Source organism: Diadema setosum, chromosome 11 (assembly GCF_964275005.1).
Source record: "Diadema setosum chromosome 11, eeDiaSeto1, whole genome shotgun sequence".
NCBI lineage: Eukaryota > Metazoa > Echinodermata > Echinoidea > Diadematoida > Diadematidae > Diadema > Diadema setosum.
Genome location: NC_092695.1, coordinates 23,268,760 through 23,295,967, shown reverse-complemented (window position 1 = coordinate 23,295,967; position 27,208 = coordinate 23,268,760). Strand labels below are relative to the sequence as shown.

General features: G+C 41.2%; 2 protein-coding genes across 2 annotated transcripts in view; one reads left to right on the top strand and one right to left on the bottom strand.

The window, feature by feature from the left end:
- Window positions 1–8,850: 8,850 nt before the first annotated feature.
- The window catches only part of LOC140235099 (uncharacterized), a 131,600-nt gene continuing 113,242 nt past the window's right edge, over window positions 8,851–27,208 (bottom strand). Inside the window, exons 6-10 of the mRNA XM_072315134.1 lie at window positions 16,407–16,557; window positions 15,589–15,743; window positions 14,754–14,927; window positions 13,505–13,602; window positions 8,851–10,066 (exon numbers count right to left, since the gene is read on the bottom strand). Coding sequence (XP_072171235.1) covers window positions 8,851–10,066; window positions 13,505–13,602; window positions 14,754–14,927; window positions 15,589–15,743; window positions 16,407–16,557 — 1,794 coding nt within the window. The remainder of the gene's footprint in view (window positions 10,067–13,504; window positions 13,603–14,753; window positions 14,928–15,588; window positions 15,744–16,406; window positions 16,558–27,208) is intronic.
- Window positions 25,184–27,043, top strand: LOC140234881 (uncharacterized). The gene has a single exon (XM_072314926.1). The coding sequence runs from the start codon at window positions 25,184–25,186 to the stop codon at window positions 27,041–27,043; it is 1,860 nt and encodes a 619-aa protein (XP_072171027.1).

Below are 27,208 nucleotides of genomic sequence, written 5' to 3'. Positions count from 1 at the left end.
TTATACAGGTCTCAGACCTGTAAATGAATTGGACCAACCTGATCCCCATCTCTTTGTCGTACAAAAGATGCTGATGTAAATCGTTGAAAATGTTCTTAAAAATTAGTCTTTTCAGCAAGGTAAGAACTGAAAAAGTATAGTTGGAAAATGCGAATTTATCTATTAGAAACACCTCATTTGGATGCTAGCCACACGCTGCCTGTTAAATTTAAGGGAGTAATTTTCTTCCTTATAGTCTTCCTTAAAGAATCTCTGAGCAGAACTGAAGTACACGAAATACAGGAAAGACAAGTATTCTTTCATGTATTTTACATAATCTTTTTCATTTTTTTTTCTTTTAACCCGCGTCTCTAATGAAGAATTACTTCCTAAGCGTGAGACAGGTGCCGTTGTTACGTCTCACGCCCTCTCGCGGTAACTCACTACGAAAGTCGCACGGACTTCATATACCCGATAAATTCCGTAAAGTTTATCAATTATTTCATGGCGTTCTCTTCACAGGAAATTATAGCCATGGTATAAATATTTCTTTGGCATTTGTTTTCCACGGCAAACCCAGAGGAAAAAGAGTTCCTTAGCCTGGAGGTCCACTTTAAATAATGCTCTTCCAAAACTATAATAGTGAGAAGACGATTGCACATCCGTTTAGGAAATGTGAAGACTGCTTTTTTTAAGTTTGACATGTTCACTGAAAAAAAAAAAAACAACCCAAAAACCAAAAAAAAAAAAAAAAAAAAACTCCCACACATTTAAACATGTCTTCAGGTGATTTGAACCTACACAGAACACGAAATTATGCTTAAGAATAGAATTGAGATAATATATTCGTTGTAGCATCTTCTAACAATGTACAAATGAATTATACTATAGCTGTAGTTCTAAAATTTGTCCTTACTAACATCTTGTTGCGGCAATGAAGAAGTAAACAAGAAAATTGATTAATATAACTTCGTGATAGCCTAGTCACTTTCACGACGAAAGCAATAATGGAATCTTGGCATGAGTTTGGAAATCATAATGGTTTTATTTTGGTTTGTTTTGTTTTGTTTTAGTTTGTTTTGCTTGTTTATTTATTTATTTGTTTGTTTTTAATCTTGAAATAGTCATAGAAATCACTCGCAATGACCGTACGCCAAATCATAAACGGTCTGACCATCTTCAATCACTACACCACCATCTGGACCACCAAAATTAGTTTGATCATCATTTCCATTTTGGCGAAGTATGATTGAAAAGATTTTTGAGATTGGCCTCAGCAATACCATTGGTTCTCTCATCACCACCACTACCATCATCACTACCTCTGCCCTCACCGCCACCTTCATCTCCATCATCTTCATTATCCTCCTCCTCCTCCTCCTCCTCCTTTTCATCATCATCACCATCATCACCATCATCACCATCACCATCACCAGCACCATCACCATCACCATCACCATCACCATCACCATCACCATCACCATCACCATCACCATCACCATCATCGTCACTATCACCATCACCGTCACCATCACCATCACCGTCACCATCACCGTCACCATCACCGTCATCATCACCGTCACCATCACCGTCACCATCATAATGTCCATCATCATCACCATCACCATCATCATTATATTAGTACAATCAGCACCTTCTGGCTCACTGCCATCACCAATATAACGTCATGTTTTATTTATTCATTTATTCATTTTTGATGGATCATCACTGTCAGCGTAACTACCATTGCCAACTTCACCGCCCTATGACAGTTTTGATACATTAGGCATTTATAGAAAATAAGTCGTCCAATATTAGAAAGTCTACTTCCATATTATTAACATTATGTATTTTCATTGTTATATTATCATATCTGCCGTGGATTACCCTCTCCATCGCCCGAAGGTAGCTTTTTATGAACTATTTATGGGAAATATGTCTCAAATGATCCCTTGGTATTTCAGTTTCTCTGTCATTGACGTCAAATGAATTAAAGTTCACGATCCATCAAAAGAGTTTGAACTTTGACATGTGAAATTGTAACAACTTACGTAGCCGGCTAACTAAACCAGTAATTTGATTTTTTTTTTTTTTTTTTTGCAATATACCAATGACAGCTAAGCATCTGGCTAACTACATTAGTAATTTGACATTTCTTGAAAGTTTAGCAACAAAAGATTTGCACTGCACGAAAGTACCAGATGTGGTCAGTATTTTGAAGCTTTATTCATGAAGTAGAAATTATTTGGCAAACTTGCTATTAGGTTTGGGTACTGAGAGTCGAAAAATGTATTCGAGTTCATACTGAAAGATGGCGGAATACTGATGACTGAGGTCATCACAAATGTACAACGGAACAAAATCAAGACTTCAGGAAACACTTGGGTATTTTTCGTCGAGTTTCACATTTATATTTACAAGCAAATCTGTCACAGAGTTAAAGTATGGTTACATCAACTGCTCATTTGACAAGCATAAACTTTGATTTTTGCGATACAGACGTCGTACAATAGAACACATAGTCTAGATAATATTGTGCCACGCATATGGGAGCAAAACATGGATACGAGACGAGTACCTATCGCAAGAAATAATATTTACTAAATATTTATATTATCTAATTCTTTTAAATGATATACAACAGAAATAGAAAAACAAAATAATTGTTTGACCCGTCCTCGACATATGATACCGACTAATACAGTCAGATCCAAGCTTGCAAAAATAATTACGTCACACATAATAATAACAATAATGATAATAAACACCCCTCGAGAAATTGGTATTCATTGAGAAATTATTCAGGGTGTCGTTTGTTCTTGATGATAGCTTCAAGTAGAAAATCACGCAATACACATTGCGTTCACTTTGGCTCACATATTTATTTCACCTCAGTTACGTCGTTTTGCAGCACAATATTAATAATGTAACAAGATACATGACTTCAACACTAGTAGTGAGCTGCCACAGCTTCAGCTGCTCGAACGTTATCTTTGATTCCAGCAGATCTAATTAGTATAACTGCACTTGGGCGATGGTTAACAGTGGATAGATTTCGTGGCAGCAACGGGGACAAATCATAAAAAATAAATCAGAGATATCATGGTGATAGATATCTGTGGCCCGTTGCATAAAACTTACCGTTGAATTTCAATGGTAACTACCGTCAAAATTAGGCATCACAGCCAATCAGCATCAAGGATTATAAGCTTTACCGCTAATTTGACGACTTACCGCTAGAAAGGAGCGGTAAGTCCAGCGGTAAGGGTTTTATGCAACAGGGCACTGATAATACACGCACGGTCAAAAAGAAAGCAAAGAAAATAATTGCATTCTCCGTGAAAGCAAAAACACTGAGAGATTATAAAGGGAACCCGTCGAAACATTACTTCTTGGTGACTCTTCATATATGATAAGAGAACAAATGGCATCGAGATTTTATTAAAGAATGAGTGATGTTCTTTACTCCCAAGATAATCTGCAGAGTATGCTTTGAAAAAAAAAATCAACTATTCTGGTGAACAATTGATTTTGAAACGATTATATCTGCTCTTTACGAACATCGTCTCGGACGCAACAGGAAATATCTATCTTTTTTTTTTTCTCTTTGAAGTGAAAATACTTGTGTATTAATGTCGATACGCTCATTTCGCTATACCACCATGACATGTTGTGTGTTTATTCTGCATAATTATCGCATATGCACAAAACAGTTCAACAATGATAAGGGCAAAGAGGGTTTAAGTTTCATAATGAGAACACCAAGAACGTAAGAAATACCTCTTGAATGTGTTTTCTTTGCTCATTTGTGCGTGTTTAAAGGATCTTCGAAGCCGTACCGAATTTTCTGACGCAAATACAAGGTACAAGCATAAAAAGACATTGTTCGGGGTCTTTCGTGTTGTGTGATTGACAAATTTGATTCTGTGGTGATTTCTACCCTCAAATAGGGAAAATGGCTTGCTACTGGTATTTAGAGTCGATCTTTACCAGCCAACAAGCATTGATAGGGCTCTGTTTTACGAAGAGTTACAATTGATTATATAGTTGATTTCTATTATAAGTCTATGGCAGCCTGTGTGGTAATGGAATTTACAAATCGATGTTATCTTTTGATAAAACGGGGCCCGAATTTAGAATAATATTTTTCAGTCATGTGACAACTCCTTTTGAAAATTTTTGTGCTACGGTAGTGACACTCAGGTGTTCCTTATATAAGTGAGATATTTCCACACATATCGCTCTGTTGCAGTGCTTATATGATAAAGGGTAGAACATTTGTTCAGCCTCTTGGGAGTGTGCCCATGAGTTGATTACACCAGTTACTGGCGTCTCCATTATTGGCAAGACAAAGTTTGCATCATTTAACAGATCGTTAATTACAGTTTAAAAAAAACAAACAAAAAAACATAATGTTATGGCACCTCCATTTGAGTTCTCATAATTTAGTTTACACTTGTTACAGGGATAGTCTAAATTTTCGTCACAAAGTCGTTTTGCATTTGCTCTATCGGTCGATGAAATTCAATCAAATTGGTTAAAAACATTGAAAACACGGAAAAATGACTGTTGCATTGGTGATGCAGTTGAACAGTATGGGCAATAGAATTGTAATGCACTCACGATTCCTACCACGAAACCACACTTTAGATGACCAGAATGACGGCAAAATAGAACAACGATAAAAAGCGACACTTGCCAGCTTGAATAAACCGTGTGAAAGGTTGCACCAGATTCAAATAAAGTATGATTTGCTCATTTTTGTTTTCCATGCTTATACACTCAGATCAGATACAATCCTAGTCAACTGAGCATCATGGGTTGAATTCTTAATGTATTCCATCGCAAGAAAACAAACGTCAAAGAGAGATACGTAGAGCATGAACGTAACGATTTCAGTGCAAAAGGAGGGTCCATGAAAATTCGTATACGTAATTCCGAGAAATATTTGGAATGGTTAATATGACCACTTCGAATGTCGGGTGGGCGACGTTTTAATGAAACTTTAAAGGGTTGGTTTATACCATCATACTTCTTATTGTGCCTGAAAAAAGAAAAAACGCTTCTTTCGTAGAGCCTCTAGCCATACTTCTTCCTGACTATAAAGAAATAATATCAAAATACAATGATATGTGGTATTACATCCTCAAAGACACACGAAGTTGATCTCGTGGAATAAATACCAGAATAATACTTTTATGGTCTCGTTGTATAACCAACGATGTTTTCCTTTTTTCAGCCGGTGATGTCACAGTTTCAAGACCAAAGCTAAACTGCTGTAGTCAACTTGTCTTCCCTGTGTGAAAGGGGCCGTGAGTATTGACAACAAAGTGTGAAATATTTCCTCCTAAAACTCAAAGCACCGGTTAATAACTGAGTATAGACAAATAGTTTGCCGATATTCGTTGAATGATGTTTCGCCATGTGATATTATTATATCGATCGTATGATCGGTTTGACCATCTGTATCTGCGAGACTAACGGTGAGACACGATCACACGTCACAGTATCACGATATATATATCGTGATTTGCGTTAAATAATCAACTGTTCACCACACTTTCACAGTACAGTATGTATAGCACCTGCTTTTGTAATGGTGCATAGTTTAGGAGAACAGAACAACAAACATAGCATTAACAACAAGCTTCGTTACAAACCCACTCAGATACGAAGAGGATTTTCCAGGTTAGGATTTTACAATAACAGTAAGAACTCAACGAGGTATCATCAGCTAACAACTTCCAGAGCGATAAACTAGCACTTTTCACATGTCTATTTCATAACCAAAGTAAAGAGCTATAGATGAGCAAGCAAAGGGCTTGAAAAAATACAAGGCGTGATCAACACGACAACATCAATATAATTATCAACTTTCCCTTCAAGAAAACATAGAATTCACGCACGGCGTTACATAGATTCGTGATATTTTATACATTACGTAGTCTTTACGATACTACAACGTGAATTTGTTCCACGTCAGTAACAAATAAGAATATATAAAAACTGAATTCGTATGTACTTCGTACAGCCGTACTTCCGTATAGTGTGTCGTGCGATCGCGTAATAATCTAGCACGGTTTGCAGAATGAGCCTTGTGCCTGATTGTCGTTTCCTCAGCAACAATGTTACATAAAAATAGTCCTTGTATTGTCACTGATAAATGATCCATAATAAGTTTCCTTCCTCGTTCTATACACACCTGTTAGTGTGCGGCAGTGCTCAGACATTCAATACAAAATATTATATCTATTCGTGACTTGGAAAAAGAGAGGGAGAGAAAAAAAAGGAAAGAGATAGAGAATGACTTCCTTTTCAACGACTTTTCTTCAAGCATATTCGCAGGCAGCAACTTCTTTTCTCGGCAGTAAACCACTCCTCACTATAGCGTGACTAGATCCTTTTCTCCTTCGTCTGTATCAGCGACGCATGTTGGCATTATTTAGACCGTATCTCTCGCGAGAGTGTCACACACGTGTAAAATCGATATAATGAACGATAATAAAGAAGATAATATATAGATGTTATATAATACAAAGTACTGAGACAACAAATCCTCACTCCATTTACAATTCGTGTTGTTTGTAGAGTTCGTACACGTAGTTGTTTAGGTCATTCATTTTCGTGTTTCTCACATAAGCGTACTGTTCGTCCCAAAAAGGTCCCCATAAAATAGTTGATAATCATTGTCGCGAGTGTAGTCCAATAAAATCTGCTGGTAAAGGATTTGAAACACTTCGAAAATTCAGTGGCATCTGTTACTATATCCCAGAGCAGTACCAATTAACAAAAAGTACAATGCAATGACGCTAGCAGCCCATTGCCACAAGAGGGCGAGTTTCAGACAACCGTGTTGTAACCATAATACCTTCAGGGAATGCCTTGCGTAGGCTATCAAGACTGGCACCGGACATATTTGAAGGGCTTATGTTACTTTGTAGACTAACGCGTTAGCACTTGATGTGTACAAATGAACAGCATTAAAAAGTCGAAATGGTATGGAATATTGTTTGCAAATGTGAGTACTTCGATAATCCTTTGTTAGGAAACACAAAACCATCTCCAGGTATATGTGAAAGACATTCTTATGCGACACGTCCTTGGGCTAGCAAGAACAGTTTTAGAAAGACTAGTAGGTATAAACCGAGCACAAGAGAATCTGTGATTTAAAAAGAAAAAAGGAACCACGTCTGATTGTCAATATACTTTCACCTTCTCTCCAGGGAGATTGTGTTTGTGTAAAACTTAGGGGATATAATCACTGAAGTTCAATCTATTTCGATCGTTGTCATAATTTGTGTCAAGCAGAACTGAATGGCTTATTTGTATATTCCATTCATATACTTTAAGATATCCTATCCAGACACCAGTCCCACGTAGCTAAAATGCCTCCTTAATTCATTTCACCTTTTTTGTTAAACCTAAATACGACACGCAACTCGTTCGAATGATTAAGATAAGACCGAGAGAAATGGGTGCTTCATTAACTGATTCGACGTAACCAGATTACATTCTCCGTATGATAACTCGGGTACAATTTTCAAGACAGAGGTAAATTGGTGGAAAGTCTAAATCGTTGTCTTCCAGACCGTTAAGCATGTCGTCATGGTAACGCTAGTTTTAGTATCGTAGAAGTCTTCTTCTTGTCTCGAACAAAAGTGTGGTCAGCAATGATCGATGTTCCAGTCATTTAGGGCAGCGTTCCATCCGACCACACGTGAAAATGTTCACGGAATATTCCGTTTGCCAAATTGACACGCCGATGGAGAAGGTCGAGTCTGTTCACTGTATGGTGGATGGATGTCCGAATTTGGTGAGCACGGTCCAAAATGTTGAGTACTCAATACATAATATATATATAGATAGATAGATATATATATATAAATTTGTTTTACTATACGAGTGTGTCAACATTAACATACCGTGACAAATATTAAAGGTAAGACAGCTAGTTTGTACACGAAGTGGTGCAATAATTATATTGGTTGTACTTTAATTCTTCATTTCTTTTTACTAGTACCTATACAATGACAAAGTATGGACATCACCATAATTTGAAACGACTCTTTCGAACCACCTAGGACACAATAGATATGGTGATTCTACTTAAAATGAATAACATCTTATACAATTTAACGCAAACGTCACGACGTTTGGATCGCCAGTCAAAGCTTATGATAGAGTTGTGATTTTTTTTCCCTCCGGTTCTCTGCCAGCATTGGGCTAGTGATGAGTATAGTGGTCATTCCCTTCACACTCCAATGTTCCGTCTTCGACACACTGTGAATATCATGTACACAGAGATTGCTAAGACGTGATGACTGAGTGCTAGCGTTTTACACAGAAAGCAAGAAAACTAAAAATTGAGACGCTTCCTTCAACTTCCCGCTCGATCAAATTGGCGTGCTTACGTTCTACTGACATGGTTATACGGACGACCCGCACCTCGCCGAACAAAAGATGGACACCAAAGATGAAATGTTTCTTCAAAGGTATCCAAAGCTTTTTCGATTTAATCACTTGCCACGATTGCCTAGTAACGGCGTGAGAGAAAGAAGAGTCACTTATAGATTACGGTGAAGATTTAGATTTAAGTCGATCAAGAGAAAACAAAGCACAAGTGTCCTGTCACATGTGCGGGGGCTTGAGGAAAATTTGAGGGCCGTCGGCGGATTTTTGTTCCTGTTAGTAGAGGGCTCACTTCCCTCTACCATGGCGTCTCAATGATCCAAAAACGCAGACTCCTCGATTCCATTTCTCCTGCCTAAAGTTTCATTCTCCAGTGTTCCAGGAAATGTTTTTTTTTCTTTAATTATTATTCTGAGGGCATCGCTCTCACCCTACGGCATGGGGAACTCCATTGAGACTGCTCTACACCAACGTTTCCTGACCCCAGAACTCTCCATCTTCCTCTGACGTTAGGAATTCCCATCGCTTCACCCACTCCTCGTCGTCGGCAGACGCGTCCCAGGATGATCTCGTCAACGACAGGGCTTTCATGCCTGGATGCCCGAGATCGGATTGGATAGCCTCCGTTCGCGCGTCCCCTTTGATCTCCACAGCGTCCATGCTGCGGGGAGTGTCCGGGGTGCTAGGGGGCGTGAACCAGGCCGAGCTCGGTGGAGAGCTCACCTCACTGTTACTGCGTATTTTCGTGGAGTCCCCCGCCGCAGACCATTCGGTGTTAGAAGGTGTGACGCCCTTGATGCCGACGTCGCCGGATGACGACGAACTCTGACGAGCCTTCTGGTCGTGAGCGTGCTCCCGATTCGTGGAGTTATTGTTGACCTCCGAGTTGTCGATCCACTGCGAACGCTCCAGGTACGACCGCCGGGGCATTTGCGGTGAGTACAGCCCGGATGCCTGCATCTCGAACACGGGAATCCAGATGTCATTCTCCTTCCTGGTGCCACCGCCGCCGCTGCTACCCGCTTTGACGCTGTTGTAATCCGGCGGTTGGGACACGGAACGCTGTCGCGGACTCGTCGATGTAACGCGGAACGTCTTTGGCAAGGGACTGCGATTGCTGCACGCTCCTTTATGTTGCGGTATGACAAGGCGAGGAGGTTGTCGGTGGGTTGACGGGGATGTCTGTGGGTGAGCGCCAGCTTCAACCTCACCAGATGGCTGGTCGGACGACACAGAGGCAGAGCGTTGTCTGTCGTCGCCCGCTGTTTCAGACTGCTCGGCGAGCTCCGCTTCTTCCGACAGCGTTAAAACGTCTGGTATCGTCACCTCGTCGCAGTCGGCAAGCATGCTGCTAAGGCGAGCGTTCATGGCAGTCCTGCTTATACCGGCGCCTCCCCGCGATCTCGAGTGGTCTGTGCCATGAGGTAACGAGCACCCCTTCTGCCGAGCCATCTCGGCGCTGACTTTCACAGAACCGCGCAGTAACCACTCGTGCGCGCGAGGATTCCCCTTGCGACGGTCTAAGCACGTGTCATCCGACGACTCGAAAATGTCCGACCCCATGCCTCCGTGGTCATGGATCTCGAGGATATTGTCTGACTGCGACACGTGAAACTTCTCATCACCATTTTTGGTCTCCATGGGCTCGGAGGTCTGTGCCTCTTCGCTGTCTTCAGAACTGACAAAGTAAGCACAGAATATGAAAAATTCATAATCAAGGAATAAATGAAAATGAACTTTACAGAATTGAAAATAACATTTAGAATCACATGTACACCTGACATTGAGGGACAAATCGAGACATTGCTGACATGTGAACTTGTCAAGAATGATTTTACGTAAACGAGAAATAATTTAATTACAAATTTAATTGCAAATGGCAGGCTGAAATCACGAGATCTCTGACCAGCTGATAATTCGCGGCAGCAATTCTGAATCTGTAAAATGTCCGTGTTAACTGAAAGATGTTGTAGTGGCGCAGAGCTCTCATTAAAGAAAAAAAGTACAAAATTCATGTTCTGTTTTTAGTAATTCACTTCAAGAAAACTCGAACATATGCGCCTAAAAGCAAACACCACCGCGCCCTTTCTGTAGTTCATAAGTTGTCATCGCATTACAATCAAATGCAAGGTTTGTTTAATACCCGACCATCATCACCGAATCCCCCCCCCCAAAAAAAAAAAAACAACAACAACAACAAAAACAAAGACAAAAACGTTGTAACCTTTGACCTGTGTCCCAGACAATCTTGTTACTTCGTGAAACAGCCGAGGAAAACACAGCTAGCAGCGGAGTTTACTGATTCTCTCGGATAATTATTTCGCTACATAACGCTAACTTTATGGAACGTGAACAATGTGGGATGGGGAGCTGACATTGCTATTTTCGTTCTTTCGCTCCACTCCGTTTAATGTACATTTGCGCGCTACGTAACATTGTAATATTGAACAATCATGGCAATATTGGCAATACTGATCCAACGATGCTTTAGACCTAATTGGACTGTGTATACACCCAGAAAAATAATAACAACGCGGAATCACACTGCCCAATGTGGTCTTTTTCAGGATAAGTTGCTTTGTTCGATTCCGAGCATTTTTTTAACCAGTTTGTTATGCCTTGTTATATAACATACAAACATATTGATAGTGTTATACTTTCGAGTTTTCTGAGTTCAAGGTTCTGACTACTTAACTAATTTGAATCTGTTGCAAGGGGTCACGAAATGTTTGACAAAATGGTTGTAACTCCAGATTTTTTTTTTTTTATTAGGGGGTGTGAAAATCAACATTTGCAAGCAAGGAGGCGCTGATATGAAATATTGTACACGTTAAGCCTTGATTTGTAGTGATAGGATAAATGCTCATGCTGCTCTACTACTGGTGAAGGAGCGTTGACTACAGACGTCGTACAAATCTATATCGAAAAATGGCATTGCGAAATAGTGTCATGTTTGAAAAATAGTTGTTGATGAGTATTGCGTCATAGTTACATGTATGTAAATGAAAAATTCAGTCAAAAGACATTCTTTTTTTTTTGTCTGAAATAAAATTCGTGTCTACGCATGTGTCATTGTGCCCTGTGGCTGTTTCTTGACTAAGGAAGAGAATTGGATGGGTAGAGTAGAGAAAAGAAAAGAAAATTGAATTGGTAGAGAAGCGGGGGAAATAAGCAAGAAAATGCATTGAGAAGAGGAGGAGATAAAAAAAAAAAATGGAAGCGGATAACGCGTGTCACCGGGTTAGATTGAGGAACGGACACGCAAGTGAAATGAGAAGAATAAAAGTAGGGAATCACATGAGAATAAATTGCAATAACTTCAAATCCTTTTCCGATGCTAAAATCCATGCCGATGGAAGGGGGCGGTGAATCGGATTTGCGATTGCGGCAGGAACTACTGTATTGTTTTTATTTATTTATTCATTCATTTATGTGGGTCGTTTTAAGATTGGTTGAAAAGAAAGTGAAAAGCCATGAAACAAAACAAGATGATATACAAGTCGAAGGATTGTTTATGTGGGTTGTTTTAAGATTGGTTGAAGCAAAATTGAAAAGCCATGAGAAACAAAACAAGATGATGTAACTAAGTCGAAGGATGAATTAAGAGACAAGCAGACAGATTAAAAGACAGACAGAGGGATGAAATAACAAACAAAACAAACACAGCAGACCTTTGCCCACTCGAAACTTTCGTCGGAAATTAATGATGATATTAACATCGTTCCCTATTCTCCTTCCTGCAAGATACCTATCGGGCCCGCGGGAGCATGAAGCGATCGGCCAATCAGCAGACTTCAAATCCACCAGTCAATAGAGATGAAAAAATCGTCACTCAACAAAAACTAACGGAACTATACATGAACAGGAACATCACACTGTGGCAGTTGGAGCTTTCAAAATTGGCAAACACGGTGCTTGCTACATGGAGAGTGCGGAACTCAAGCCACGCCCACACAGCGTGACCACGCCCAAGATGGAGATCAACGGGAACTGCACTACGGTATGCGTCGATGGGGGCAAAGCGTGTGGAGTTTGGGGGCATGGGAAGGGGGAGGGGACAAGAGAGGGGTTAATAATGTCAAGCGTCCATACCATGCCCAAAAAAGATTCCTACCCCACGGATATCACCTCCTGTCAATGTTAGAAGAGTGCAGCGGGAGGGATAGAAACAAAAGGAGTCATGTGTATAAATTCACCGAATTCAAAATTTGAAGTGATGTCGCGCGGAAAGAAAGGAAAGTTGTACATCATTACTAGTATTGGCATCTACGGCTAAACACTGTTTGCATTTGCGTTAATGTTTTCAAGAGTTGCTTTTTACCCAAATTTTGTAAAAAAGATACCTACAAAGTCATCTCCCCATAGAGTAAAGGGGGTTATGGTTTTTAGGGGAGAAAGTGGATGAAAAAGAGACAGACAAAGAAAGAGAGAGAGAGAGAATTTGACGCCCTTAAAGGGTAAGTTTTCACAAAACATATGATCTCAAGACAACAAGCCTAATTGTTGGCATTTACATTCCGACAACATGAATAAGACTCTTTTTCAAATTTTCATAACCCAGAATTTCGGATATCCTTGTACGTCCTCAAATAGCTACGTGTTATCCCTCTATTTTGTGTGTGCTGCGCGTATCCTTGTCAAAATACGTAATCGCAAGTATGTACTTGGCAAGGCACAGTCGTTCACAACTTGAAACGCCGGTGTCACACGTAAATGTTATACCCTAATTCTTCTGAGATTTTTCCAATCGATCACTCGTCGGAAGCAAAGATTGTCGCTTCCGGCCACCCACAGAAGTGTATCGGATCGCAGTCTGATGAATACGACTTGGTTGGTCGACTATCAGGTCACTGTCAGACATGTCGCTTGTGATCCTCATCAGACGATCTTGCCTCATCGGATCGCCGTCCGACATGTCGGGCACTGACCTGATAGTCGTTCAACACAAGTCGGATTCATCAGAATGCGATCCGACTCACTTCAGTTGGTGGCTAGAATCAAATAACTTTGCTTCCGACGAGAGACCGATGACAACAATCTCAGTGGAATGCATGGGGGTATTACGCAATCAATATCATGTTTAGAGCAAAAAGCGTGAAGCTCTAAGGAGCCATACCTTATGTGGTTGAGTCTCTTGTTGAGAAGATAGTCCAGTGCCTCCGAGTCAAGGTCATGGAGTCTCCTTAGGACCTCGTCATGCATCTCGCCTGAGATCTATAATAATAATAATAATAATAATAATAATAATAATAATAATAATAATAATACTAATAATAATAATAATAATAATAATAATAATAATAATAATAATAATAATAATAATAATAATAATAATAATAATAATAATAAAGTGATAGTAAAGGGTATTTGAAATGCCCCTTACCACTTAGCCTTTTGCACAGGCAGTTCGCAATAATTTGTGGACGTGCACAGTCACAGCGAGTATTTTAGCGCGCTGCGTGCGTGCGAGTCCACTGCGAGCTGTCTTTGCAAAAGGCTACTTACCACTCTATCTGAGTGCTCAAAGGGCAAGAGCAATTCCTCACACAGCATAAACAATAAAGATAGCGGAACCGAAGGAGGAGAGAAAGAAAAAGGAAACTATTAATCAATCATACGCTAAATGAAATAGGTGTGCTTTCAGCGCGGTCTTGAAAGACGGAGAAGATAATGTACGAATATTAAAGATAAAGCTTGTTCCAGAGAAGAACAAAAGACCCATACACGTCATTTAAGGCAAATAAGACCTGAGGAGAAAACGATTCCATGGACTGCACCAGCAGCCTACAGAATATTGTCATTGAACATCAAACAAATGAAGAGCCATTTTTAATGCACTCGGATACTAAGCAATTTGTAGATCTCCAAGAGCGTTAATCACTTGCCGTTGCCATTAAAATGTACATCTAAATAATTAATATATTCCCGTAATGATACATGACATTCACATTTCATCATTTCATATATTATTTTCATTCTTCTCCAGCAAACCGGACATTTAAGGTAAGTTTTATCTGATACAAATCAATCGCCATGTCTTTCTTCAAGATTTCAGTATGATTGTACGCATTTGGGAAGGAACAAAAACTGACAAGCAGCAGCAGCAGCAGTATATCAGGACAAAGGAGAAAAGGAAGGGAAAAGATGAGGACAGAAGGAGGAGGAGGAGGAGGAGGAGGAGGAGGAGGAAGAAGAAGAAGAAGAAGAAGAAGAAGAAGAAGAAGAAGAATGCGATTCTATATTTTGCAACCACCCTATTGAAATTCAAAACTATCAGAATCTCACGATGATTGATCATGTAATAACTATTATCCACCACAAATGTAATCCGTATCTCACGAAACTACTTCCGGGTCAGTGCCTACCATGAACATCTCCTCGTTGTGGTCGATGAGCCGCTGTACCACCTGGATGACGTCACGGTTTTCCTCCATGTGGTCGGCGGCCTCGCCCTTCAGTTCGCCGGACTTGGTCCGTCTCAGGATGTTGGGTCCGAATACGGTAGCCAGGTTGATGGAGTCCATCTTGTTTCCTTGTTGCTAGGAGGAGACAAGTAACAATGCGAATACAGACGTGACTTTTAACGGTAGCCACAGGGAAAATGAACTTTGTGAGGGTACGTATTGATGTTTGTAATATGAGTCAGTGCATGAAATCTATACCTCTTAGCTTGCTGGGTTGGCTTCTTTTACTTAATAATCATGTGGCTATCGTCATTGATCAACCACAATAAATGGGTAAAATTTTGAATGTGTTTCATACTCTCAGTCATGAAGATTTTTTTTTTCTAAAGGCATGTAAACTATGTTCAATATTTCTAGGAATGGACAGCTTGTCACATACATCCTGTTCTCTCTGTCGTGCTAGCATGCGAAGGAATCTTGCTCGTACCATGGAGCTCCATGCTCTTACCCAACCCATCGACGTAGAACATTTGGAAGGCGTGCGTGCACGAAGAAAATGGCACTACCGAGCACAATTTGGCTAAAATACCTTGAAGGCAAGTTTAACACATTGCCATTAATTAGTCAGTGGATACTGGCAATGTGGGAAAAAAGATTTAGAAGTTGGGTATTCTGTCGAAAGAGGACCAAACAAAATGAGGAGTTTTGTTCGAATTGACTTGATTTTTGTTTGATTTTGTTTCACGATGATATCATGCCTTCCATCCAGTTTTACTTCGTTGCTAGGTTTCTATACCTCACTGCCATCTTCGTGCGTCACGTCGGCAGAGTGCATGGCCACGTCACGGAGAAATTCCAACAGCGCCCTCAGGGTGTCCCTGTGGGCAATGGGGAGGAGGTACACGAGCAGGCGCAGCGCCTCCTTCTGCTGCTCCAGCGAATTGGACAGTTCTGCAAAGAGCGGAAGTGCAGACGACGTTCAAACAGGTCAGAGGTCAGGTTAATATTTGAAAAGATTACTGACGGTAATTTGAATTGAGCCATTTTAAAGTAACATTAAAAATCCAAAGAGACGTTGAAGTATGAGGCGTCACGCACTAGCCGCTAAAAAGTGACGACATATTTACCCTTTCTGTTCGTCACATTTATCTGCCATCACCTTCGTGATCAACATTAGTATACCATACGCTGCTGTCTATAATGTTAATACTTATATAGCTATTACCACCATTGTATCATCATTATCATCATTATTATCAGCAGCAAAATGATTTTGCTCATATCTGGACGACATTGTTACCGCATGAACACTCACCATTCTGCAATAATCATTAAGGCTGCCTTACAAACATCGTTTCTAGGTGAATTTCCAGGAACTTATTTTACTCAGTCGCAAAGGAGCATTACTTCTGAAAAAAAAATGATGATAAAGTACAAGGAGCAAACTTGACAGTTTGAAAATAATAAAAGAAAGAGAGAAAGAGAGAGAGAAGGGAAAGGAGAGAGAAGGTAAGAGTGAGATGAAAGAGATATAAAGAGAGATGGGAGAGGGGTCAAGTGCAGATAGCCATGGGAACAGAGGTAGGAATGTTGAAAAGGAGGCACGAAACTTACTCGCGGTCCCGACGAACGCGGTGTACAACTCGCGGGTGAGCAGGGGCTCGGGCAGGTCACGGAAATACTCCTTCAACAGCGCCCCCACATCGTGCGGCGAAACGGAGCTGTTCAGCTGGACCAGTTCGCCGGCGTCGTATTCTTCTCGCAGCTGCGTGGCACGGGCGAAACGGTGTGACATGAAAAGGAGATAGGAAATAGAAAGATGTTGAAAGACAAGTTTCATTGCGGTTATTGCCACTATGAGTTCGATGATATACGATCATGTTTGACCGGGCCTCACCTGCCTACCGTGACTAACAAGAAACATGACTATACATACTTTTTATTGCGTGTCAGACAAAGAAGAAAAAAAAAAAGAGGAGTGGGGGACTTTTAAAGTAATTTGGTAATAGAAGACTATACGCGGCACATTAAACATTAAAGCACTTATCGTCGATTTGATTCCACTATTGTCTCGGATTTCAAGAACTCTCTGATGAAAGCGAGCCCTGACAGAGAATGAGCAATATGCCCATTTGGTATTTCAAAATCTTGTAGCCCGAAGCGCCGCATCCTTTACGATCCCCTTACACACCTCTGCCATCAACTTCTGAACTCGAGTCCTGGTGTATGTTATCTATAGATGTCTACGTTCAGCCTACTTCGCACTGCGCTGTCAAGAGGAATAATTACATTGTGTTCGCTTTAGCTTAATGCTGATTTTTTCATCGACCACTGCCTATAATCGATTGGGTATTGTCCATTACCCCTCTTCGGACAAAAGGGGGTACCGCAGCCCCCGCTAGGGTTACACCTCCAGGAGCGCTCTGTGATGATCACAACACAGAATGCAAGTCTATTTTGCAGCTGTAGAAAGTTTTTTATCAGAAAGAGATAGAAATATTCATATTCGATAGCGGGATAGAAGAAAGTTTGCGAGATGCTGGAACTGACGTCATCATCATAATTTTAAGTTCTCTAACATAGACCGGCTTGAGTCTTTGATTGCATCCACCGTGTCATCATGTTTGAAAGTTAACGTTTTAGTTAACTGTGGATCCAATGCGTTGGATGAACACGACACCGCGTCTAGATATCGCAGCTCTACAAGGAGAAGGCACAAGTGGAAGACGAGCGGTTCATTTCGAGGTAACTATGACCACTCTGTCTTGGTGTTGTATGCATAGCAAGTGTCGGATCGTGCACGAAGAGTGATACCTACCAATAGCTGAGCCCAAGCTGGAAGATGCTTGCCCAACAACATAATGTGCCTGTGCTTCGTTTTTAGTTGTACAAGATATTTGGCAAAACATAATGGTAAGGCTGAAATGCACTGAGTTCTTCTACACAATGTCTGTGAATTGAATTGAATTCTTTGACGTAATGTTTTACGGGATTGGTCCCTCTCGACCCGGCTAACCTGAGGTGAATACCACGGCCTTTACAACAACTAAGAGTTTATGATATTGATATAACAATAAGCATAGGGGAAAGGGGAGGGGTATCTTTCTGAACGTAAAGACCGGCACCTTTTCGCGCTGTTTAGGCCTGCTCACATGCATGTCGTAACGTACGTACGTAGGGTTGACGGTGCTCCAACTAAGGTTTAATCGGAACAATGTCTTACAGAACAAGAATCGCGTGTATTTTACAGAAAATACCAACAAATAGTGAAAATAAACTCTTATATCTTACGGAAGAATGCGAAATCACAAGGTGGATGGTTTAATACAATATGCAGCTCTTGTACACTTGTACATCATTTCGTTCAATGATTTGACGCTGTTTGTATTTTTTGCTGCATATTTTTTTCTCACTGGAATGACGATTTCGATAAGGTTATTGAAAAAAAAAAAAAACAGCGGTGGACATTCATTGCAGTTCTTTTCTTCATCGATGGCTTACATTCGGCGGTCCCTAGAGCAAAATACATCAGAAGCTCAACAAAATGGATGATTTCAGGAAGAAGAATGCATCCTTGCTTAAACGAGGCCCACATCAGTGATGAAGAGCCCAGTGTTGATTTGTCCAGGGATTTGCACTAATCTCATAACTCAGTGATTAAGCGAATTGACACAGGGAAGGACACACGAAGGAGACATAATTATCCAGAAGTTTGAGTGGAGTTTTGATGCATCCACTACTCCGTCACAATTACGAATGGCAGAGCGAGGAGGAGAAACAGAATAGATAGGAGAAAGGATAGAAAGGATAAAGGATATATATATATATATACATATATATATATATTTATATATGATAAATAGAGAGGAAGGGGGATGGTGGATGAAGAGAACGGCTAACCATTTTGTGTGTTTGTCTTTCAGTATAACAGAAGAACACCGTTGCACATGAAATCTCTGTTGAAGAAAATGATACACTAAAGGAAAATTAAATTGCCCGAATGAATACAGTGAGAGAGAGAGAGAAAAAAAAAATGAAGGATGAGTGAATATCTTCGTCAAATCCGATATTGAGAAGACAGAGGACTGCTGTTTGTGGGTTTATATAGGGCAGCAGTTAGTGACGTCCAGATGCAGTTATCTGGTTATTACGTCTAGTGCACTTGTGTTCTTGCGAGTCTATTTTCTTTCCAAACAAAGATGCCGTGAAGAGCCTTTCTATAACGGGAATTACATGAAGGCACAAATTTCGCTTGATTTCCTTCCAGAGTATAGAGAATTGCTCAAGTTCGCTTCGATTCACTCTATAACCGAGTGCTCGCCGAACAAATGAAAAATGTGTCCATCCCCAGTGGTAGAGTCGCAGGGCGTAATACACGTACATTAAACATGATAAATGAGTTTCCACGAAGCCGATTAGCTTTCTTCCCGTCTTGTCAATTTCGTACGAGGAGACAGTCTGCTCAGAGTGATGAGCGTCCTTTTTTTTTTTTTTTTTTTTTTTTTTGGTCTCTTCTGTATATTGCACGACCAATCCTCTTGTTGTCCCCACATGGGGCATAAACATTGCACAAGCGAACTGAACGCAACTTTGCCATGTTCCCGAGGACGTGTGCGTCTTCTGAAGCGTAGTTTCATACATGTATATCGTCTCGATTGCATGTTTCGGAGACAGTTTATGGAAAATGTCTATTAAGCGTTGTCAGCAGTAAAGCACGGATTGACTAGGATATAACATGTTTGAAAACGTTTAGGGAGACCTAAAGTTGTCTCCTTCAAGGTCTAGTGTCTCCTATATGTATCAATTATGAACCGATATTGTCTCCCTACCATACCTAAGGCGCCATCTAAAATACAAAATATAAAATATACATTGACGTTAGTTTAAGAAACAAGAAACGTCCCTGACATTTCTCTCCCCAGACCAGTGAATCCTTAGGGAGGGGGGTTATTAAAAAGGAAATTAAAAAGTAACGGTATCAGCTCGTGAAACTTTATCCCAGTGAAAAAGCTCATGCCGCCGTTCATGACCTGACTTGCCCCCATTAATGAGGACAAAATTCCGATTTTAATCACTAGTTCTCTCTACAGACCCACATAAGGGGCGCTCACTTCGAGACTGTACTTATATGTTACAATCTATCAATGTCTATTGAGTATGGCAATAAAGCGTTTATAGATGTTGACCCACATCGTTATTAATATCCGGGGAAAATCCTCCACGTAGCACCATTCTACACAACACTTTGGCCCGAATTCACAAAGGTGGTTTCGCTCGAAACCATGGTTTCAAACCTCAGATTTGAAACCATGGTTTCAACTTGCGATTCACAAAGGTGGTTTCGGCAGAAACCATGGTTTCTCCGCAGTCTTCTACGTCACGATTTTGAGTCAACTGTTTGGGGTGGTCTGAAACAGTGGACTCAACTGAAACCGTGGTTTTTTGAGTCCACTGTTTGTGAATCGCAGACTCGAAACTACGGTTTCTAAAAACCATGGTTTCTAGAAACCGTAGTTTCATTTGAAACCACCTTTGTGAATTCGGGCCAATAAGTCCCATGGAGAACGTTCCTGTGGAAGGGATAGCTATGTTGAGCCCCTGCAATGTATCTAGGACTACATCACCCTGCCTCATTTGTTCTGACAGAGAAATCGTACAAATCAACGTTTTGCTATAGGTTTATGTCACAGTGATCCAACTTGTCTTTTTCTTTTCTTTTCTTTTGTTATTTTGTTGTTGTTTTGTGTTTTTTGATTGTTTTTTAAGGAGGGGGGGGGGGGTTATCATGCACGTCTGTATCCATCAACTGATTTGGGTTTAAAAAGACCAGTGGACTTCGTCACTGGCTGACATCCGTAGTCGGTTTGAAATAATAATCTATGCTTTATCTATCACCTCACCCGGCTGAAAATCAATGTTAATACATCTGAATAGACAAAGAGAGAGAGGAAAAATGGTATAGGACATCAGAAAAGGTTTTTCTATCGGAAATTCGGCAACATGAAAAAATGCGCAACCGCACGATCATAGTATTATGAGCATGCTTCGAGCGGCTGCGGGAAAGAAAGCTCCAAAGCAAACGAGTAGAGTGTTCAGAAGAAGCCATTTCGGCAATTTTCCTCTCATGCAGACTAAATATGAAAAAGAATATGTAAATACAATAATTCCAAATTCGTTAAACAGAATCGCTAGCTGCCAAATACGCTGCGAATGTTAGCTCTCTAAAAAAGAAATAATCATATTATACAAATGTTATACTAAATGCAGCAGCGACCTCCGCATCTATGAAATGTATTTCTTATGATTGGTGCAGAAGCAGAAATTCACCATGGGAGAGCTGGGATCACAAGCTCAGATCCATCCACAGGCGACACGTGTCTTTTAATTCCTCGGACAGAGGATTTACATTTGTTCAACAAATGGTAAAACAAAATCTATGTATGTATTGAAAGTGATACATTACTCTTCATCTCTTTTTCTCAGTAAACAGCATCACGAGATGAGCAGCTAAAACCTCTCGTGTTGACCAGGTCCCTTCAAAAAACATTATTTTCCTGTAATCGTCATGGTGCCTCGAATACACTTTTTTCCTTTTAAATTCTATTCATACTTTCAAATCGCATGCGGAACCATTACCATTACTCTTCTTAACCATCCGAGCACCCATGAAATTTTAATTGTGATTTTGCAATCGCTCCCTAACCCAATAAATAAATAAATGAACGAATGAATGAAGGAATAAATAAGTATATATATATATATATATATATATATATATATATATATATATGTATGTATGTATATATATATATATATATATATATATATATATATATATATATATATATATATGTATGTATCCCATACTAGATCGTCCCGTGTGATCTCGAAGCAAGCGTTCTTTACGTGGCTCTGAAAAGAGAGCAAGTAATTAAAATTTGTCCTCTTTGATGAGGGCAAGTTAGGTCATAACCCTCGGCAACAACTTTTTAAGTGCGATTAAGTTTCATGAGCTGATACCGTTACTTTTTAATTCCTTTTTAATGGCGTCCCTCCCTCGGGATTCCCTTGCCTGGGAAGAGAAGAAGAACGCAGCACATCAGAGACATGTCCCATTTTCCGAACTTAAGTTAAAGAGGAATTTCAGTCCAGTCTCATTAAAGTCTAATAGTATGATAAGAAGGAGTAAATTCTTACCAGTAACGGTGAAAATTTGATGAAAATCGGATAAAAATTAGGGAAGTTATGAAATTATGAAGTTTTGCTAATTGCTGCAGAACAGATTTCGTACAGGTGATATGAATATGCGAATGAGTGAGCTGACGATGTCATCACCTCACAATTTCCCGCTGATTGACGAAAATTCAATACTACTGTTATCAAGATGTAAAATGTGATGTTATTCCTGCAAGTTGAATAAATTCAGAATGCTCATCAGTTCGATGTATCAGGACTTGAGACTGGGGCGTAATTAAGTTTGAATGAATACTAGACATTTCAAATGTTACTGTATAAACTATTTGGCAAGTTGTGAGGGGATGGCAGCATCACTTCACTATTTGCATATTCATATTGACTGTTCAAGAACTGCCCCCTGAAAATTTAGCAAACCATCAAAATGTCATAACTTCCTTATTTGTCATCCGATTTTGATTTTGTTGTTGTTGTTGTTGTGCTAAGAAAATTGTATTCCTTCTTTTCAGACTAACTTTCAACTGCACTGGAATTCTCCTTTAATGTAATTTATTCTCAAAACACACACTCACACACACACACACAAACACACACAAGGTAAGCTCAGGCATGATGATATGCATATAATAAAGAGCAAATACACGAACTCGGAACTATAACGTTGTACAGGTGGAGCTTGAGCTCTCTTGTGCTATATGCCCCCGTGTCTCGGGGGTTTTCGCGTTACAGCGGGGTACAACAAGGGAATACAATGGTCATGCAATATACACCACACAATAAGAAACAAGACGGAAGCTCTTCAAAACAAGCAGATTGTCTCCTGAATGTTTATTGCTCACCTTGCAATAACAAACGGATCACTCCACCGTGTAGCAAGTTACTTTCTCGTTAAGTTTGAACATTAGTTATTCATTATTTTCATCATGGTCCTTTTTCTTCATGACAAGCAAAGGGATAAACCCACATGCGGATAACGATGCATCGGGGCACAGAGGTACGAGCTTTGGATATTGTTTCAAAGACTCGAGACAATGAGATGTGCTTAGCCTACACTTATACCCGGGATGATAACCTTAAAAATCACGACTTTAAACCTCGGAGGTGTATTGCGTTACACGGAGAAGGGGGTCAACAGAATCATTTCTACTAAGGTCCTCGGGGTACATTCATGGATATGGTATCTTGCCACAGAAGTAATCTTTGAGACATCTCTCTTGAGATGGCACACTTTTCTACGGCACCTCTTCTACGGTCTTGCGTCCGGACAAACAGCAAAAGGAAAATGTTCTTCAAATCATTTCTGTTTTCTGTGTGTGTCTCTCTCTCTCATCCACCATCGCACCTCAACAGAGTACTCATCATTTGCCATGATTACAAGGTCCTATGATATGCTGAGGATTTCCTCTCCCTAAGGCTCTGCCACACTCATCTCACAGCATATCTAGGTATGCATTAAAACTTGTACACCAAGGTCTAGAGGAACTTCTTTGGTAGGAAAACCATCGTTCAAGGATGTCTACGCCGGGGCAGGACTTTTAAACTGAACCAACAATCTCTTATCCACGGAGTCCATAGCAGTATCTCGTTTACCACGTGAAATTGAGCATTTTGTGACGTTACAGAAGTGAATGTCGTGTAGCTGTGTGATCACGTAGCTTGTAGATCTTTTCCAGTGCAATGAGCCTTGTAGGTGTGCACAATACTAACCCGTGTCAGAGCCTGCAGCGATCGATTAATCATACGTCTTATCTATCATACTTTGAGGATACGTGACGCCAGTACTTCTGTGACAGTGACAAATGCTGCCGAGTCAAAACTGGCAAAATCTCTTGTGCCTTTAAATCGCCTGCTTTGCAGAGAAAATGATTATGGTCTTATTTCCAGGAAGATCAACCGGCGAAGAAAAAACTTCACAAAGCTGGCAAAAGCCCTTGATATATTAAGCCTTTAATGGTCTTCACGCACACACACACACACACACACACACACACAAACGAGATTCAACAAACGCTCTGGCCAGTCAAAAAATGCGCTGCTATAAATGAACGCTTCTTGGCAATTCACTAATGACGCCATCAGAGAACTAAATGGATACTGACGCGAAAGAAATCGTCGGCTATAATAGTGTCCAAACTTACGCTCGTAACGTATTCCTGAATAGCAACAGTCGCCTTCTAGAGAGATAAGCGGGTTAAAAACGGTAATTTGGATCTTGTTGGCCAAATCTACGAGGGTCCCTTGCAACCCCTATCAGGGATTAGTAAAAAGAGAAACAGAATGGGAGCCATTTCACTCAAGAGTGCTCGGGTGATACTTAACATGCCATGGAGAAGGTGTGATGTTGTGGAGACGGGAGTGTAAGGTTACGACGAGTGGCTTGTTTGCATTCGCCGAGTGAAAAGCAGAAGTGTGTAGGTTGAAATGGAGGTGAAATCTTGAGAGGAATTAGGTGCGGATAACACATTAATTCAACTTAGTCTGAATTCAAACTCCAAATTTATCCCCCACGATACAATGAATAGACTCGATTATGTTTACCGGTGAACAACTTGCCTGTTCCTTGAGCTGTTGTTTGGCGCAATCTGGATTAATGAGGAGATCATTACATTCATTTGTCAACCTCTGCCAACAATAAGCAGGAGTTAGATAGCCAGTAACACACAAACACAGAAACAAAATTACGTAAACAAACGCCGGACCCCCAAAATAAATAGAAACAAACAAATACACAAAACATCATACTAACTAGGCATGTGGCAGACAAATTGTCATGGTAAGTCTTGCTAAATCTATTCGGAAGACCGAGAAAAAGTACGGTGTTAACAGTTCTGGGAGATAAAAATACGATATGCTGGCTCCTATACATAATGCTGAGCGAACACTGCCAACTGGGGACCGTAAAAATATTCGGAATCCAATATCCTCTTGAGGCACAGGAAGAAAGAGTGTAGCATTAGCACTGTTAAACATTTTTCCGACACTATTGTTTTACAAGCATGAATTATTCTTCTTGGCTACTTTTCATGTAAAATTCACAAGCTTCTTAAATTGTAACACTGAACGTGGAAATGATTTTAAAGTAGATTCTACTCTCGTTAAAAATGATTAACAGAAAACTAGGAGAGGTTTAATGATATGTTTTTATTGATGATACACCTTTATTTTTGCTATTCCAGGCCTGCACAGACAAGCACAGAATGAGGGTTGGACGATCAACCACACGACGTCGGTTCATATTCCTGCTCGTCGCCATCAACGGCTTCGTCCTCTATCTCAACTTCAAGTGGATCACTCTGGACTCTCTGAAGGCATACTCCGAAGACTTCACCGCCAACTTCAGAAATCTCCGCCTCCTAGACTCCAACTACCTAGATGAATGGACAGGGACGAGGAATCACGAGGCCAAGGAGCGACCGAAAGAGGGCGCTAGACCAGCCTTTGTTTGGGAGAAAGTTGAGAATCTCCATCTGGCTCTACCAGCGTATGAGAAGATGCGGCATACATTATCACGGCTGCAGGACTACCAGTTTCTCTTCTCCAAGAGGGTCAAGCAGTTGGGCATCTCGCAGGAAATGCTGACTTTCAAGTCCATCGCGTGGGAAGGGGACGTCGACAGACTGAAAGACATCTACATCGATGTCCTGGAGACAAATCGAAGCATCAAGATCGGACTGCTCGCTGGTGGCATTTCGAGTCAGACTATCTGTCCCGAGAGGGCGTGCTTGCACATCGATCACGTCAAGACTTGGTTTGAGACGATCCTGCAGACTACGGTGACTCTCCACAACGCCGCCTTGCCCTTCGCTAGCAGCGACTACTTCGCCTGGTGCGCGGAGCCGCATCTCGACGTCGACGATATGGACATCATCGTTTGGGAGCTCGCCACGGAAGACTTCAACATGCAATCGACCATCGACAAGCAGCGGTATGACCATGCCGCCCAACCTCAGGAGCTCCTCACGCGATGGCTGAAGTCGCTGCCGTCCAAACCCTTCCTCATGTACGTCAACTTCCTGTCGGCTGAGAACATCCGGAACCGTGACTGCGTCAACTCTGAGTACTACGCTGGCCGCCATCTCTGCCGCCACTACAACATCACCTCGGTGAGCTGGTGCGCTGCTGTCTGCCAAAGTCTCTGGCAGCTTGGGTTCACTCCGGCTGAGCTCATCCACTCCGGGAACCTTCTCAGCGAGCGAGCCCACGAGCAGGCCGCCTTCTTCACCATCAACTTCCTGAAGCGCGTCCTCAAGTCTGTGGCCGTGCATCATATGAACCTGACACGGACCAACGAAGAGTACCTGCATAGACTCATCTTCCTGCACGACGACTTCGTAGCCAACTCCAAGCTCAAAGTCAATCCGAAAGGCCAATCAGCAGCGCAATTGAGTATCGACGCAAATATGGGCAAAGGCGAACAAATCAAGCGGTCTAACAGTAGTAGCGTGGTCAACGGCAGCAGTAACGGTGACTTGAATTCAAATTCCAAGACAAATGCTTCTCATGCGTCGACGGGGGAAAGTGGCGTGAACAAAAGCTTGAGGGAAACACGTGTCGTAAACTATACTACGAAGTTGGTACAATTCAAAAACAGAACGTTGACAATGAAATCGCGCTTTCCGGCACGCTGGATTTACAACTCTGTGTGCTTGCCGCTGTCGCAGCCACAATTTGTGCCGCATCACGCCCTCTCCCTGCTCAGGAACGACGGCTGGGAGGAGAGCATCTCCGATCGCGAGAACTGGTTCACCAGCACCGGCTCGCAGCAGATTCTCGAGGTCGTCCTCGATATCGCACCGGCGTCGGAGAACAGGAGCAGCGTCATCGCGCTGGCCGCCATGGCCTGCGACTATTGCGGACAGGCGCTTGCCTGGCTCGACCAGGAATTCGACCACGCCGTGCTAGTCGGCGGCAAGTGGCCCGGTCACGCGTTCCGGGTGGTGGAACTCATGACTGATGTCGTCCCCGGGAGGCATGTGTTCAGTCTGAAAAGTTTGGAAGACAAGCCTTTTAAACTTGCCGCCGTCATGACAGCACATAAAGACAAGTTAAAGTTCTAGAGAAACCAGGCTAGCAACAACAACAAAAAATGTTTTCGGTCTGTAAGTATTTGCAACGCCTGACTTTGTCAGAAGCTACGTGGTGGAGATGACCAAGACACAAAATTTTCGTGTCTCGACAGCGGGATTTTCAACAGCTGCTTACTCTAGCAGGACATTGTAACT